At 40.9% G+C, this 14200-nt stretch overlaps 1 protein-coding gene across 1 annotated transcript in view; it reads left to right on the forward strand.

Annotated features, from left to right (window-relative positions):
- Nucleotides 1-9124: 9124 nt before the first annotated feature.
- LOC140188083 (interleukin-31 receptor subunit alpha-like) overlaps nt 9125-14200 on the forward strand; it is a 37486-nt gene continuing 32410 nt past the window's right edge. Inside the window, exons 1-2 of the mRNA XM_072244033.1 lie at nt 9125-9205; nt 13065-13124. Coding sequence (XP_072100134.1) covers nt 9160-9205; nt 13065-13124 — 106 coding nt within the window. The 5' untranslated portion in view covers nt 9125-9159. The remainder of the gene's footprint in view (nt 9206-13064; nt 13125-14200) is intronic.

Below are 14200 nucleotides of genomic sequence, written 5' to 3' on the forward strand. Positions count from 1 at the left end.
ACTGAGATATTAATACTTTCAACTGCCATTCATGAACAGAATGATTAATTGGGAGACAGATCCTGAAGATGCCAACTTAATGTCTTTTGTTTCTGACTCGAGCTACTGATTACAGATTAAACCCAGTCAAGTTTTACCCATTTGCTAGGAGGCTTAAAGCCTATGGTATTTGTCAATGAAGGTTGGCCTATTCCACTAATTCTGACAATTTTTCCTCCCATCAGGTCACTGTTAGACAGCAATCTAATTAGTGAACTTGCAATCATTATCTATTGTTCCTTCTCACATCTTGCAGCGTATCAGGCGGCATTTTTGCTGTTTCTGTAGCATTTGACTGGTTTTTATGAGGCTGAGTTGCTAGCTCGATGCTCAACCCAGTATGGATGGAAAGCGTGCCGGATTCGAGTGTGGGACCATCTGCTTCGAAGTCTGGTGCTGACGCCTCTACACCAGCAGCTCGCAATTGCTGCCGTTATGCTGGATCTTTAATAGAAGCTCATTATGGACAGCCAGAATCCCACAGTGAATGGAATTCAGCACTTTCCAGCCTGAGCTGATACTGATTTATTAATTACGCCAATGGATTGTAAGCATCGCCTGCGACCATTTCATTGCGGTCCTTCCAATGTAGCTCAGATTTTTGTTTCAGAACTGAAGCCTTATCAGTGAGAATTAGCAACAGATTGCAAGCTGACTTTAAGTTCAAGTTTACTTGTCATTCATTCGTACATGAGTACCATGAATATGGCCAAATGAAACAGCGTTACTCTGGGACCAAGGTGTGAAACACAGAACCAACATTCATACACAGCACAAGGCACATATAGCACATATATGCTAGCAGCCACATATAAGATGCCAGCAAAATACTGAAAGAAGAAGAAGAAGAGGTTCCGGTGACGTCATCGTCCAGAATGGCAGCTTAAATCAACAGCTCCTCCAGAAAAACGCATATTTTGCCCTGTTAATCCATCAAGTATAAGATCTTTCGAAAATATCTGAATTGATAAGGGGGGCAAGAATGGGGAAAAAGAATGGAGATAAAAAAAGCATCACTGCGGTGCCTATGGAAGAGAGGGGTGCGACGCGCAGCTCTCCTACACGAGCGCGTGATGGCGAGGCTGACGCTGGGCCTCGTGCAGGCGAAGTGGCAAATATGATAAGGATTCTGGAAGAGATAAGAGAAGTCCAAGAAGATATAAAACAGCAACTCAATGATATAAAGTCAGAGCTCGCCAATGTCAATCAGAAAGTAGCGGTGGCAGAGACACGAATTGAGAAGGTGGAAGACCGCGTGCAAAACGTGGAACGGATACTAAGTAAGACGATAAAAATATTAAATCAACAGGAAAGTAAATTGCTTGACCAGGAGGGAAGATCGTGATGGAAAAATACCAGGATTTATAATGTTCCCGAAGGAGTGGAGGTATTGTCGATGATAGACTTTGTAGAAAAGCTACTGCGGGACGCGCTGGAGATTCCCCCGACTATGGAGATTGAAATTGAGAGGGTGCATCGTGTGTTCGTTCCAAGACCTCCCAGAGACAGAGAAAGTAAGCCGCGCTCAATAGTACTTAGATTCCTTTGATTCAAGAGCAAGGCGGAGATTCTACGAAGGGCCTGGGGTAAGAGGAGGGTGTTTTGGAACCGGAAGTTAATATACGTCGATCATGATTACCCCCTGGCGGTGCTACAGAAACGGAAGGGATATTCTGAAGCAAAACGAATATTAAAACAAGAAAAGAGTAAATTCCAAACCCTGTACCCTGCTAAACTGAGAGTATCTTACGGAGAGATAAAGCTATATCAGACAGTGGAAGAGGCGACTACAGACATGAACACCAGAGGATTGTCTGTTAGCGTGGTCAAACCAAGGGAAAATCTGGCTGAACAGTTATCCTGATCTGCTGGGGAAATAGTAAGAGAACCGAGAAAGCAGGGGACAGGAGCAGGACGAGAGAAGGATATTAGAAAGAGACTGTGAGTTCTCCAAAGACAGCCCTCACCTCCTCCAGGAGAGCCATAAGGTTTGGCTAATTGTAAAAGTGCTGATAAACTAAATGGAAGCAAAAATAGACGGTGATATACCTATCTCAAGAAATACATATTATAATGTGGATTTTATATTACTCAATTTTTTAAATTCGTTCATTCACTCCTTTTTCCCCACTTAAATGAGAATATATATATGGGAGGAATACACAGGGAAAATCATTTCTGTGTAATGGACATAGATTTTTTTACTTACTATTGTCAGTACTGCAGCAGGGGCCCTCAACTCACAGGTAGGAGGGGCTATCCCCCACGGCTAGACGTTTCTTCTAGCTCAACCCAGGGTCATCTAGAGACCCCAGCCTTGGAATCACATCTTCACTACCTTTTTTTTATTATTCATGTTTCTTGGTTCCTATTTGTTCAGGGAGTAGATTGATTAAGTTATATTCTGCAAATTTCAATGATATACTAACAGATAAATACACATGGCAAAGGACAAAGTAAAATTCATTTCTTTTAATGTCAAATCCAATCAAACAAAGTAAAATTCTATCAAAAATGAAAAAAGAGCAAGCCCATGTAGTATATTTACAGGAAACTCACTTAAGTGATAATGAGCATGGAAAGTTAGAGGGAATGGGCTTCACTAATTTGTTTTTCTCCTCATAGAAATCAGGACATAGAAGAGGAGTTGCTATTCTCATCTCAAGCAAGCTAAATTTTGAAAAAGTATTCAAAATGGGAGATAAGGAGGGCAGATATATTCTGGTAAGGGGGAGTCGAGACGGAAATCCAGTTATTTTATTGAATATATACGCACCCCCAGGAAGGGATATTAGTTTCTTCCAGAAAATTACTGATGTTATGGTAACAGAAACAGAAGGTCTCTTGATATGTGGGGGAGACTTAAATTTACAATCACAACCAAAGTTAGACTCTTCCAATAGAAAAACTTATGAAACAAAATCCTTACATAAGAAGGACTTTTTGAGGATGTTTGTCTAATTGATATATGGAGGGATCTTTTCCCCGACAGAAGGGATTACACTCATTATTCTGCCCTCCATTCCGTATATACAAGAATAAACTATTTTGTAACATTTGGAAAAGATAAAGACAGAATAAACACCTGTGGAATTGGGACAATAGATGTAAGTGACCATACACCTATATATTTATCTGTTGATTTTGACCTACAACCAAAGAATACTATTTGGAAACTAAATTCAAGTCTACTCAATGATTCCTATCTTAAGGAACAAATTAAAAAAAGAAATTGGTCTTTACTTAGAATTCATGATAATGGAGAGATTTCACCTCCCATTCTATGGGATGGCTGTCTTAAGAGGGAAAATTATAGCGATATCTTCATATAAGAAAAAAATAAGGAATAAAACATTAAAGGAATTACAAAATGAGCTGAAGGAACTAGAGAAAAAAACACAGATTGTGTTTGGCACAGAATACACTAGAGGAAATTTAAAAAGCTAGGAATGAAATTAATAGTTTGGCTACACAGGAAATTAGAAAAAATTTAATGTTTCTGAAACAGAGACACTATGAAAGTGGATCTAAATCTATGAAAATACTGGCATGGAAACTGAAAAAAAAGATAACAGAAAATACAATTCATAGAATTAGGGATCCAAGAACAAAAGTGATAAAAAATAAGCTAAGTGAAATTCAAGAAGCTTTTGAAATGTTTTACAAAACTCTATATTCCAAAGCTCCAGGGGGAAGCATAGCCCAGATTGACACCTTCCTGAACTCTTTAGAGTTACCCACCTGAAGCAAAGAACAAAATAGAGCGATGACTGCTGACATAACTGAAGCTGAACTAAAAACTGCAATTAGTAGGCTTAAATTAAGCAAGTCACCAGGATCAGATGGATATACAGCAGAGCGGTATAAGGAATTTAGAAGTGAGTTAATTCCTGTTTTACTCCCCACACTGATCTGGGCTCTAAGAAAGGCGCAAATGCCACCCAGCTGGAATGAGGCGATAATCTCAGCTATACCGAAAGAAGGCAAGGATAAAATGGAATGTGGGTCATTTAGACCAATATCTGTTCTTAATGTGGATTATAGAATAGTTACCACCATCGTGGCCAAACGATTAGAAGAGTTTCTTCTCACACTGATACATAATGATCAGACAGGTTTTATACAACAACGCCAAACACAAGACAATATACGAAGGACACTTCACATTATTTAAAAGAATGAAATTGAAGCAATAGTGATAAGCGTGGACGCTGAAAAGGCATTTGATTCAGTTAATTGGAATTTTCTTTACAGAGTTTTAGATAGGTTTGGTCTACATGACACAATTATTAAAACTATACAGGCACTATATGACAATCCTACTGATAGGATTAAAATCAGTGGATATTTATCTAATAGTTTTACCCTAGAAAGGGGCACGAGACAGGGTTGTGCATGGTCACCGCTACTCTTCGCATTATATCTGGAACCATTAGCTCAATACATCAGACAAAATGAAAATATCAGGGGAATTACTATTAAGGGGACAGAGCATAAATTGGCCTGTTACGTGGATGACACTTTGATCTATCTAGGGCAACCAACATACTCTTTACCTAAATTGATGCAATCCTTTGAACAATATAGCCAATTATCAGGATACAAGATCAACATAGATAAAACCCAAGTCCTTTCATATAACTATAAAGCTCAGGAGCTTGGAGACTCGTACGGCCAGATTTGGGAACAGCTTCTTTCCAACTGTGGTAAGACTGCTGAACGGATCCTGACCCGGATCTGGGCCGTACCCTCTAAATACCCGGACCTGCATCTCCGTTTTTTTGCACTACCTTACTTTCCATTTTTATATTTTCTATTTATGATTTATAATTTAAATTTTTAATATTTACTATCAATTTGTAATCCAGGGAGCGAGAAGCGCAGAATCAAATATTGCTATGATGATTGTACGTTCTAGTATCAATTGTTTGGCGACAATAAAGTAAAGTATAACCCACCAAGAGAAATTGAAATGTGATATCCTCGGGCATGGCAAACAGAGTCTGTCAAATATTTGGGTGTCATTATGCCAAAAGGTTTGGCAAAATTATCAGAATGTAATTATCAGCCTATATATAAAAAATTAAGGAAGATATAACAAGATGGAACCTAATTCCTTTTCTTGGTCTCAGTTCAAGGATTGAATCTATTAAAATGAATATACAGCCCAGACTGCTATATCTCTTTCAGACCCTACCAATAGAGATTAACCAAAATCAATTCAATGAATGGAACAAGATGCTATCAAGATATATATGGCAAGGTAAAAGGCCTACAGTTCGTCTCAAAACTTTACAATTAGCCAAGGAAAAGCAGGGGATGAGGCCTACCTTCTCTTGGAGATTACTATTTTGCAGCACAGTTGAGAGCTGTGATATGCTGGTGCAACCCATCATATGACGCTCAATGGAAGAACATTGAGGAGAGGATACTTTCCATCCCCATACAGGCAATTTTAGCTGATAACAACCTACAAAGTTACATAAATACTATTGATAACCCGTGGGTGAAATGGACTCTTAAAATATGGAAAACTATTATGAAAGAATATAAACTGGAGGGAGACATTGCAATTTTTAAATGGTGTGTATATAACTCGGATTTTATGCTGAACAAACTGGATGCTAGATTTAAGGACTGGACAGCTAAAGGAATAATAGCTATTTGCAATACAATGAAAGAAGGAACACTGTTCAGTTTTGAAATGCTCAAAGGGAAACACTTGTTAGAAAAACAAGACTTCTACCGATATTTACAGATGCGACAGTATGTTAATAGGACGGTTAAAAATGTAACCAAGGCAAGTACATGTTTGACAGAGCTATTTAGAAAAGCATATAATTCAGACAACGGTAGTAGAATAATTTCAAGCGTGTATAAGGTTTTGTCAAATCTTAAAACACATTTGACTTCATACATTAAAACAAAATGGGAGAAGGAAGGAGGGATAATAATATCTGAGGAAGAATGGACAATAATATGGAGGTATCAATGGAAGTGTACCAGTTCACAGAAATGGAGGAAGTTCGGGTGGAAAAACTTGATAAGATATTTTATTACACCCTCTCAGAAATCCCATTATGATTGTAACCTCCCTGTTTGCTGGAGAAATTGTGGAAATCAAAATGCAAACCATTATCGTATTTTCTGAGAATGCCCCGTTATCAAAGACTATTGGAGTTGGATATATAATGCCTTACAAGGTATCTTTAAGTGTGAAGTACCCTTAGAAAGTAAGAGATAAATATTTAATGAATATACTGCTGGTGGCCGGTAAAAAGATCCTTACCAGGAAATGGTTATCTCAGGAGAGCCCAACTTTACGTGTACGGATAGAAATTACAATGGACATTTACAAAATGGAGAAGATAACAGCATCTGTTAATCATAAGTTGGAACAATTTGATTCACACTGGGAAAAGTGGTTTAACTACATAGCACCTCATAGGCCTAATTTTATTCTTATAAGTCAATGAATATGTTGTAAAAATAAAGATCGCTCCCTCCTTGTACATAGTTTTCTCCTTTTGATTGTTCTTTCTTTCCTCTCCTTTCTATAAGTGTATACCTCAGATAAATATTATGTGGACATTTGTGACAAATATGGCTATATGATATATATGTACAGTATCTGATGATGATACATCTTATGTAAAGTTTTGTTTGATGATGAACTTCAATAAAAAATAAATTACAAAAAAAAGAAGTAGAAGAAAGCCCTTAACTCCGACTGGAGTCATTGAGACGCTGTTTTTTTAGCAGGCTTTCTTATTTTTATGAGGCCGAGTTGCTAGCTTGATGGATGGAAAACGTGCAAGGGAGCCGGCTGGATTCAAACTCAGGAGCCTTCGCTCTGAAGTCCGGTGCTCATGCCACTACACCACCAGCTGGCCCAGTAAAGTACAGTCACACAAATAAAATATGTAGAACAAAACCCTGAGTCCATGAATATTGTAGCAGTCTGCAGTTGAACTTGTCTTCTGCCGAATGAACACTGGGGGGCAGCACTTACTCCAGCTTGGAAGTCACGCCACACTGTCCCCGGCATTCTGGTGGAGAGCACTGACTCCAATGCCTCTCTCCTAGGCAGCTGTAAGCAGGTGACATGGGGGCTGAAGGCCTTGTCCTCGCAACGACCGAGGCCATGTAGTTCTCCCCACCAACCGCCCCTGCTGTCTGCCAATAAATCAGTGAACCAGACTTGCAGCATTCCACATTAACAATGTCCAACATGAATCTTGCGATCGCAAGAAAACCGACTAAGATGGTGACTCACTGCTGGACTACACGCCAGCTCCTCTGCCGCCTCTCTGATAGGGGCAGCAACACAATCTGCACCCAAGCCCAGCTCCTTCAGATACTCCGCCAACAAGCAACCTGCGGATAGGGTAGACATGCAGTACTTCAAGTTCTTAACGTTCAGCAGGATCTTGTGATTGTAAAAATTACGTTTAAAAAAGACAATAACTCCTTTGGTTGGCCTCATAGAAGCCACTGCAACTGCGTGCGCCACTGTCCTGCTGGAAGGTCTTGGTATGTGGCCTGCTACACTATATCCACAGTTCCAATATTGACCAGGTTTTATTTCAACAACAGTGTGTTTCTGATCCATTACTTTTCAAAAATATTATTCTATTCATGATTTTTGGAAACACTTAAGATTGTTCACTCACCTGTCACCGTTCTCGGTACAAGTCATGTGGTTCCATTTACAGCAGAGTCATGGCATCAGCTTTCCTTTGCATGCATCACTTGAGCTTTATAGAGCATAGAGCAGGAACAGGTCGTTCGGCCCATGATGATTCTGCCAGCCACTGTGCTAATTTAAACGACGCGTCTGCCTGCATGCAGTCCATATTCCTTGATTACCTGTCTGCTCAGTGCTGTCTTCAAGTGTCTCTCAAACATTTAAATCATATCTGCTGCAGCATTATTTTTACGCAAGTTTCATCCCTTCAAGGTGCAGTGGGGGCTGGACCTTTCTCCATTGATCCTTTGTAGCAGTCACACCAAGTTTCAAAGCAACCATCAGCATGTAGCCATGGATCTTAAGATGTACCATTCATAATATTTATTCACAAACAGCCCCTTCCATTTCTTTGCATCTGCCTATTACTTCCCCCTGAATCCACTCCTCCTTCCCTTCCTCCTATTGTCCACTCTCCTTTCCTATGATTATCTCTTCTCCGACTCTTTCCTCTCCAGCCCTTGACCTTTCCCACCCACCTGGCTTCACCTATCACCTCCCAGCGAGCCTCCCTCCCCTCCCGCAGCTTTTTATTCAGGCATTTCCCTTCTTGTCTCAGTCCCAAAGAAGGGTCTCGGCCCAAAATGTCAACTGTTTACTCTTTCCCGTTGATGCTGCCTGACCTGCTGAGTTCCTCCAGTGCTTTGTGTGTGTTGCTTTAGGTTGTTAAAACTATTGTATTTTCATGGTTAACATTACTGTGAAAAGCCTTAATTGCAGATATATTTAGCGATAGAATTTAAAATGATTGGCTTGGACCTTGGGGCTTAGAACATTGGGACAATTGTTGAGGTTGGGACCACCAGGGGTATCAGCCATCAGTACACAGTACACGGTGTGAGGGGAGGTATCTGAAGTTACGTGCAGGAGTCACAATCTGACCCCGCGGTATTTAAGCCACTTGTCCCTAAAGGGTCAGTGAACAGCACTTCCAGCTTGGTCTAACTCACAACCTGCGTGGCCCTGGGAAGAGCACAGGGCCCCCGTCTAACAGGCAAGGGTAATTTGCTCCATGTAGCATTTCCAAAGGGACACAAAACAAAGCTCATGATCATGCCTTCCTCAATAATTCTCAATTTTAACAATACAGAAGAAATCAGAATTTCTCGTCAAAAGTTCTCCACACTTTCCATTTATTTTATTTCTCCATTCTCACCGACCTGGTCTGTTTCAGGCCAGTCCTACCCTCCTGTCCTTCCTTGCAGATCTCATAACCTTGCGCATTACGTTCTCAGTCGTGACCATTGGGGACGGCTGAACTGAGGCTCACGTCAGTAATGCTCAGGAAGTAACATCAAAGACAGCAATGATAAAAGCACAGCATTGACACCACTCTCCTCATTACTGCCAGAACCTGCATCAACACTGAAGAAATGGTCTTGTTTCTGCTGATATCTTTCTCCATGCTGCTTTTCAAAGGTAACCGGGTGCTATGTGCTGCTATCGCCATGTGGTCTTGTATCTCACACACCAGAAGTGAAAGCAAGAGCTGTGGAGGATTATCAGATTAGAAAATACGTTAAGAGGTTTATATAGGCAGAGACTTAGAGTTTATCAAATAACCACAAGATTTTATAGATGAGTTCTTTTTCAAATCTGTGTTCAGGCAATCCACAAGCTCTTGAATGGTGTGTTAGGATTGTTTCACCCATGGAAGGACCCCATTAATAGCTTGATTAAGAATACGTTTAGGAGATTGTTAGCATCACATCGCTCTCCTAGTATCAGTGTGCTTTGTACAGGTTATTAAAATACAATTGCTAGTTGTGGTTTTTACCAGGACGACCAGCATATCTTGTACGTCTCTATTTGTGCTTTAAGCTGATTGCTCACTGGGCCATTCTAGAGGCTGTTCATCATTCAGTACTGCAGCCTGAAGTCACAAGCAGGCCAGACCAAGTAAGGATGGGAGATTTCCTCCCCTGGAGGGACATTATGTTCTTTAACTCTCATCTGTTAATTTTATGTCATTTGTACTAATATTACATTTTTAATGGGAATTAATCTGATGATTCTTAAATAAGATGTAAATTTGACTCTCACCTTTGCAGTTGCTGAACTGTAGTTCAGTAACTTAACCAATATTCTGCTACATTTCCCTTGTTTGTCTGGTGCTCATATTGTTGAATGTACTGTTCTGTATGGAAGTGCTTCTTTCAAGGGTGTTCCTAAAAGTTGTATGTTTAAAGCCCATGTCCATATTTCACAGTGATCTTAGAGATGGAGGAGTGGAATCAAAGTTATGATTACAAGAACATTAGGATGACTAGAAGAGGAAACTGGAACATTGGCAGTGGGGAGGAGGGAAGAGACAGCTTGCAGAGTCTGTAATATCTTAAGAGAACGTACATAAATAATAACGGGGTAATAATATTGGTTCATTCAACATTCCCATGAAAACTCCAGGAAAGATACTTCGGGAGGTTTAAACATGACCAGGGTGGCTCCCTATTTCAACGAGAAGAGGAAGTGGACTGTAAACTGACGAGACTGCGGGCAAGATTTGGAAAAGAGCGGGGACAGTGCAAGAAGCTATTGTTGGAATTTAGGAAGCCTGACTGGTGAGAGGTGGCACTCAGTGCTGAACGGATGATGTCTAAATTAACAGCCAGCCAAGCAGGACTATTTGGATCTGAGGGTGGATAAAATATCAATTAAATATCCAGATAGCAAGGAAGCAATTAATCCAGGATGAGTTGCAAGGTTAAAGAGATACTTGAAAGAGAAGTACAGTGAAATTTGGAATGAAGACACCAGGAAGTGCGAAGGATTTTTGAAAATGGATGATATCATTTTGCAAATTATTATTGAAAGGATAATAACCTTGAAATTGAATAATTGTTACTGATGAATGGAGGCATGTTGATCCATAGGCAGAATTTGTTGCTGGGATTTAGGGTTTCATAATAAACTGAGGCTGGATCTATCCTGGGCTCTGTGACTGGCTGTATATATAAGCTGAAGCTTTCACAGGGATCAAGGATTGGAATCAGCACACAAGGTGGTCTCTTGCTGGGACCTGGGCTGTTAGAACGCAGAGGCTCTCCCTTAATCGTTTAATCCCACAATATACACTAAATGGCAACATTATAGGGTACACCTGTACACCTGTTCGTTAATACAAATATCTAATCGGCCAATCACAGGTCAGCAACTCAATGCATGCAAGCATGCAGACATGGTCAAGTGGCTCAGTTGTTGTTCAGACCAAACATCAGAACGGGGAATAAATGTGAACTAAGTGATTTTGACCTTGGAATGATTGTTGGTGCCAGATGGGGTGTTTTGATCTGGGATTTTCACGCACGACAGTTCTGTAGAGTTCACAAAGGATGCTGTGAGAAGCAAACAACATCCGGTGAGTGGCAGTTCTGTGAGTGGAAATGCCTCGTTCAGGAGAGAGGTCGCAGAAAAGTGGCCAGACTGTTCCAAGCTGACAGGAATGCGACAGTAACTCAAATAACCCTGCATTAGAACAGAGGAGTGCAGAAAAGCATCTCTGAACACACAATGTTGTACTTGTTCTTCCATAATTTAGGAGGAGGTTAAAGTTCATACAGATTGCCCGAAGGGGATGATAAAATTCAGACTCTAACTCTTTTGCATCAACCGATATTAATTCAACACTAAGAACTCACTAATAATTATTAAACACTTTGTTGTTATTTTACTTTTTAATGTTGCTCTTGGGCTGCGAAGTGTGCATATAAAAGTTCTCACCTCCTTGCTAATCTTCATCACCTTTTCCTTCATTTTAATTTTCCTCTCTTTGCCCGAAACTTTCACTCGGTCTCTAATAATCAGCTGCTGGTGTTGTGAGATGGAAAGCCCACATAAAGGAATTGTGAATTATTGGGGTTTATATGCAGTATAACCTGTACACAGGAATGAGTTACAATTTACTACATGGTATATGATTGAAAGCTTCAGGGGGATTATATACAGAGTAACAGATACCAGGGTGTGAGCTGCATGCCATAATATATTTGAAGGTTTCAGATTGTTTACATACAGAATAACAGTGGGTCTGTAGGGTGTGTATACAGAATAATAAATATTTGGTTTGAGTTAAAGAATGGAATATGATACAAGTTATTTTATATACAGAATAATAGATATCTGCAGTTGAGCTCCAGGCTGGAATCATTAAGTGGCATTGGGTGTCAGAATGCAATGAAGGTTATGAGTGTTGAGTGGATGGATTTACCAATTCACGTCTCAGTAATGAGTCTGTGGGTATCTGATGATATCTCTGTTAGGGACACAGTCCTTGCCAGCACGGTCAACACTTAGTACCTGTATCTAATTGCATCTGAGAAGGTGGGAGAGAGCTAACTTTGTGAACGGTTGCAGCTTGATGCTCTTCTTGCTCCTGTGGAGCGTGGTGGTAATGATATAGTGGGTACAGCAGTTGGGCAGCAGTCAAATTATCGAATTAGTAATCCAGATACATGGATTAACAAGCCAGAGACCTTTGTACAAATCCCACCCTGGCAACTGTAAATTTAAATACATTTGTACAGCTGGAACAACAATTAGTTTTAACTGTCTCATGGAATATCCAGGTTTTCTGTGTTTTGGATGTGGACTTGGACCATAGACTTTTTATTTTAGTCTTATAGTTTTTTTCATATTCTGTGGTTTTTGCCCGATCTTTCTTGTTTTTTTGTGTGAGCTGGAGGGCAATTTCCGGGTTGATGACGGTGCTGGTGTTCTTTTCTTTCTTGGTTTCATGGCTATCTGGAGAATGAACCTATGAACCTTTGAATAGCAATGAAGAGACAAATGACAGATTGTCACAAAAATAAACATTAATTTATTTTACTTAGAGATACAGCATGGTAACAGGCCCTTCTGACTCAACGAGCCCGCACCATGTGACCAATTAACCTACTAATCTATGCTTACCCTTTCATATTTGGAATGTGGGAGGAAACCAGTGCACTCGGAGGAAACACACACAGTCACAGGGAGAACCTACTGTCTTGACCTCCTACTGATAGCTGTGGAATTGAACCTGGGTCGCTGGTGCTATAATAACGTATTGCTGAATGCTACACTGAAGTCTCCAGGAGAGGAAATCCACCGTCCTTTCCTAGTCTGTTTTTGTGAGATTCCTGACTCTTAAAACAACAAGCCACACAGTTGAACCATTCACAACCGTCTTCTCAAGGGCGAGAAGGGTTGAGTAATTGCTGGTCCTGCCAGAAACATGCAGGTCCCTAAAAAGTGTGAAAGTAAGAGATAAAAGTTACCTGTGTCGATGTTTACTCTGCAGATACTCTCGGGATTAGTCAGCGCTGTCAGGAAGATGAGGAATCCAGCAATGTCACAACAGGTAGGAAGAGAGTGAACAATTGGTGCATGGTGAGCCTGTCCTTGGGGCTAAATAGCCCCGGCTACATAACTCCTGCTTGCCTTGAGGAAACTGTTCACTTAGGAGTTGGGGCTTGGTGACCTCCAATTGAGTATGACCGAATGTACGTCAGAACCTCTTGCAGCCCTTGAAACACAAGAAGCTGCAGATGGTGGCTACTGGAGCGTCAAATAATCTCCTGGAGGAACTGGATGAGTTGAACAGGATCTGTGGGAGGAAAGGGACAGTCGATGTTTCGGGTCAAAACTCTGCATCAGGATGGGACTGCATCATCTTTGTTCTGATGCATGGTTTCGACCTGAAGCCTTGGCATTTCCTTTCCTCCCACAGATTCTGCTTGGCTCGCTGACTTCCTCCAGCAGATTGTGTGTTGTTCTTGCTGTCCTTGTCCGGCTCTCATACAGTAGGGGTCATGTTTGTGTGTCTGTCTATGTGTTTTGTGTGTTGTTCTGAGCCATGCATCGGTGTATGTTCTACGTTGGTGGAAGTCACCTTTCTGAGTTGGAGTAATCGCTGGCGATGGCCTTTTTGGTCTGTATTTGCTTTTTGTTGCGGAGGAACCTTTGAACCTTTTCCCACCGAGACCACCAGCCGAGGTAATTCCGGGAAACTCAGGAACTGCTGGGGATTGTGCGTTGGAGAGCTGGTTGTACATTGGAGGAGGTTGTATGTCAGTGAGAGACCCGTGCATTGATGCAGATTATCCGTTGGTGTCAATTTTACACTGAAGAGATTTGTGTGTTGCTGTGAATCATATATTGGTGTGCGTTGTGTGTTGATGAAGTTGTGTTGCATGTGTTATAGGTTAGTGGCCTGTGAATTGGCGAGACTCATGTCAGCTAGACTCGTGATTTGTGGTAATATGTGTTCGTCCAGTTGATGCGTTGGTATGAGATACGTGTGGAGTCAGCTGTGAGTCAATCCGAGTCATGTCTCGATGTGTTTTGTGTCAGTGAGAAGCATGCGTCAGTGTGTGTGCGTGTGTGTGTGTGTGTTTGTAATGTGAAGCGTGTGCCCCGAGTCTGTTATGAGAGTCA

Source organism: Mobula birostris, chromosome 26, assembly GCF_030028105.1.
Source record: "Mobula birostris isolate sMobBir1 chromosome 26, sMobBir1.hap1, whole genome shotgun sequence".
Lineage (NCBI taxonomy): Eukaryota > Metazoa > Chordata > Chondrichthyes > Myliobatiformes > Myliobatidae > Mobula > Mobula birostris.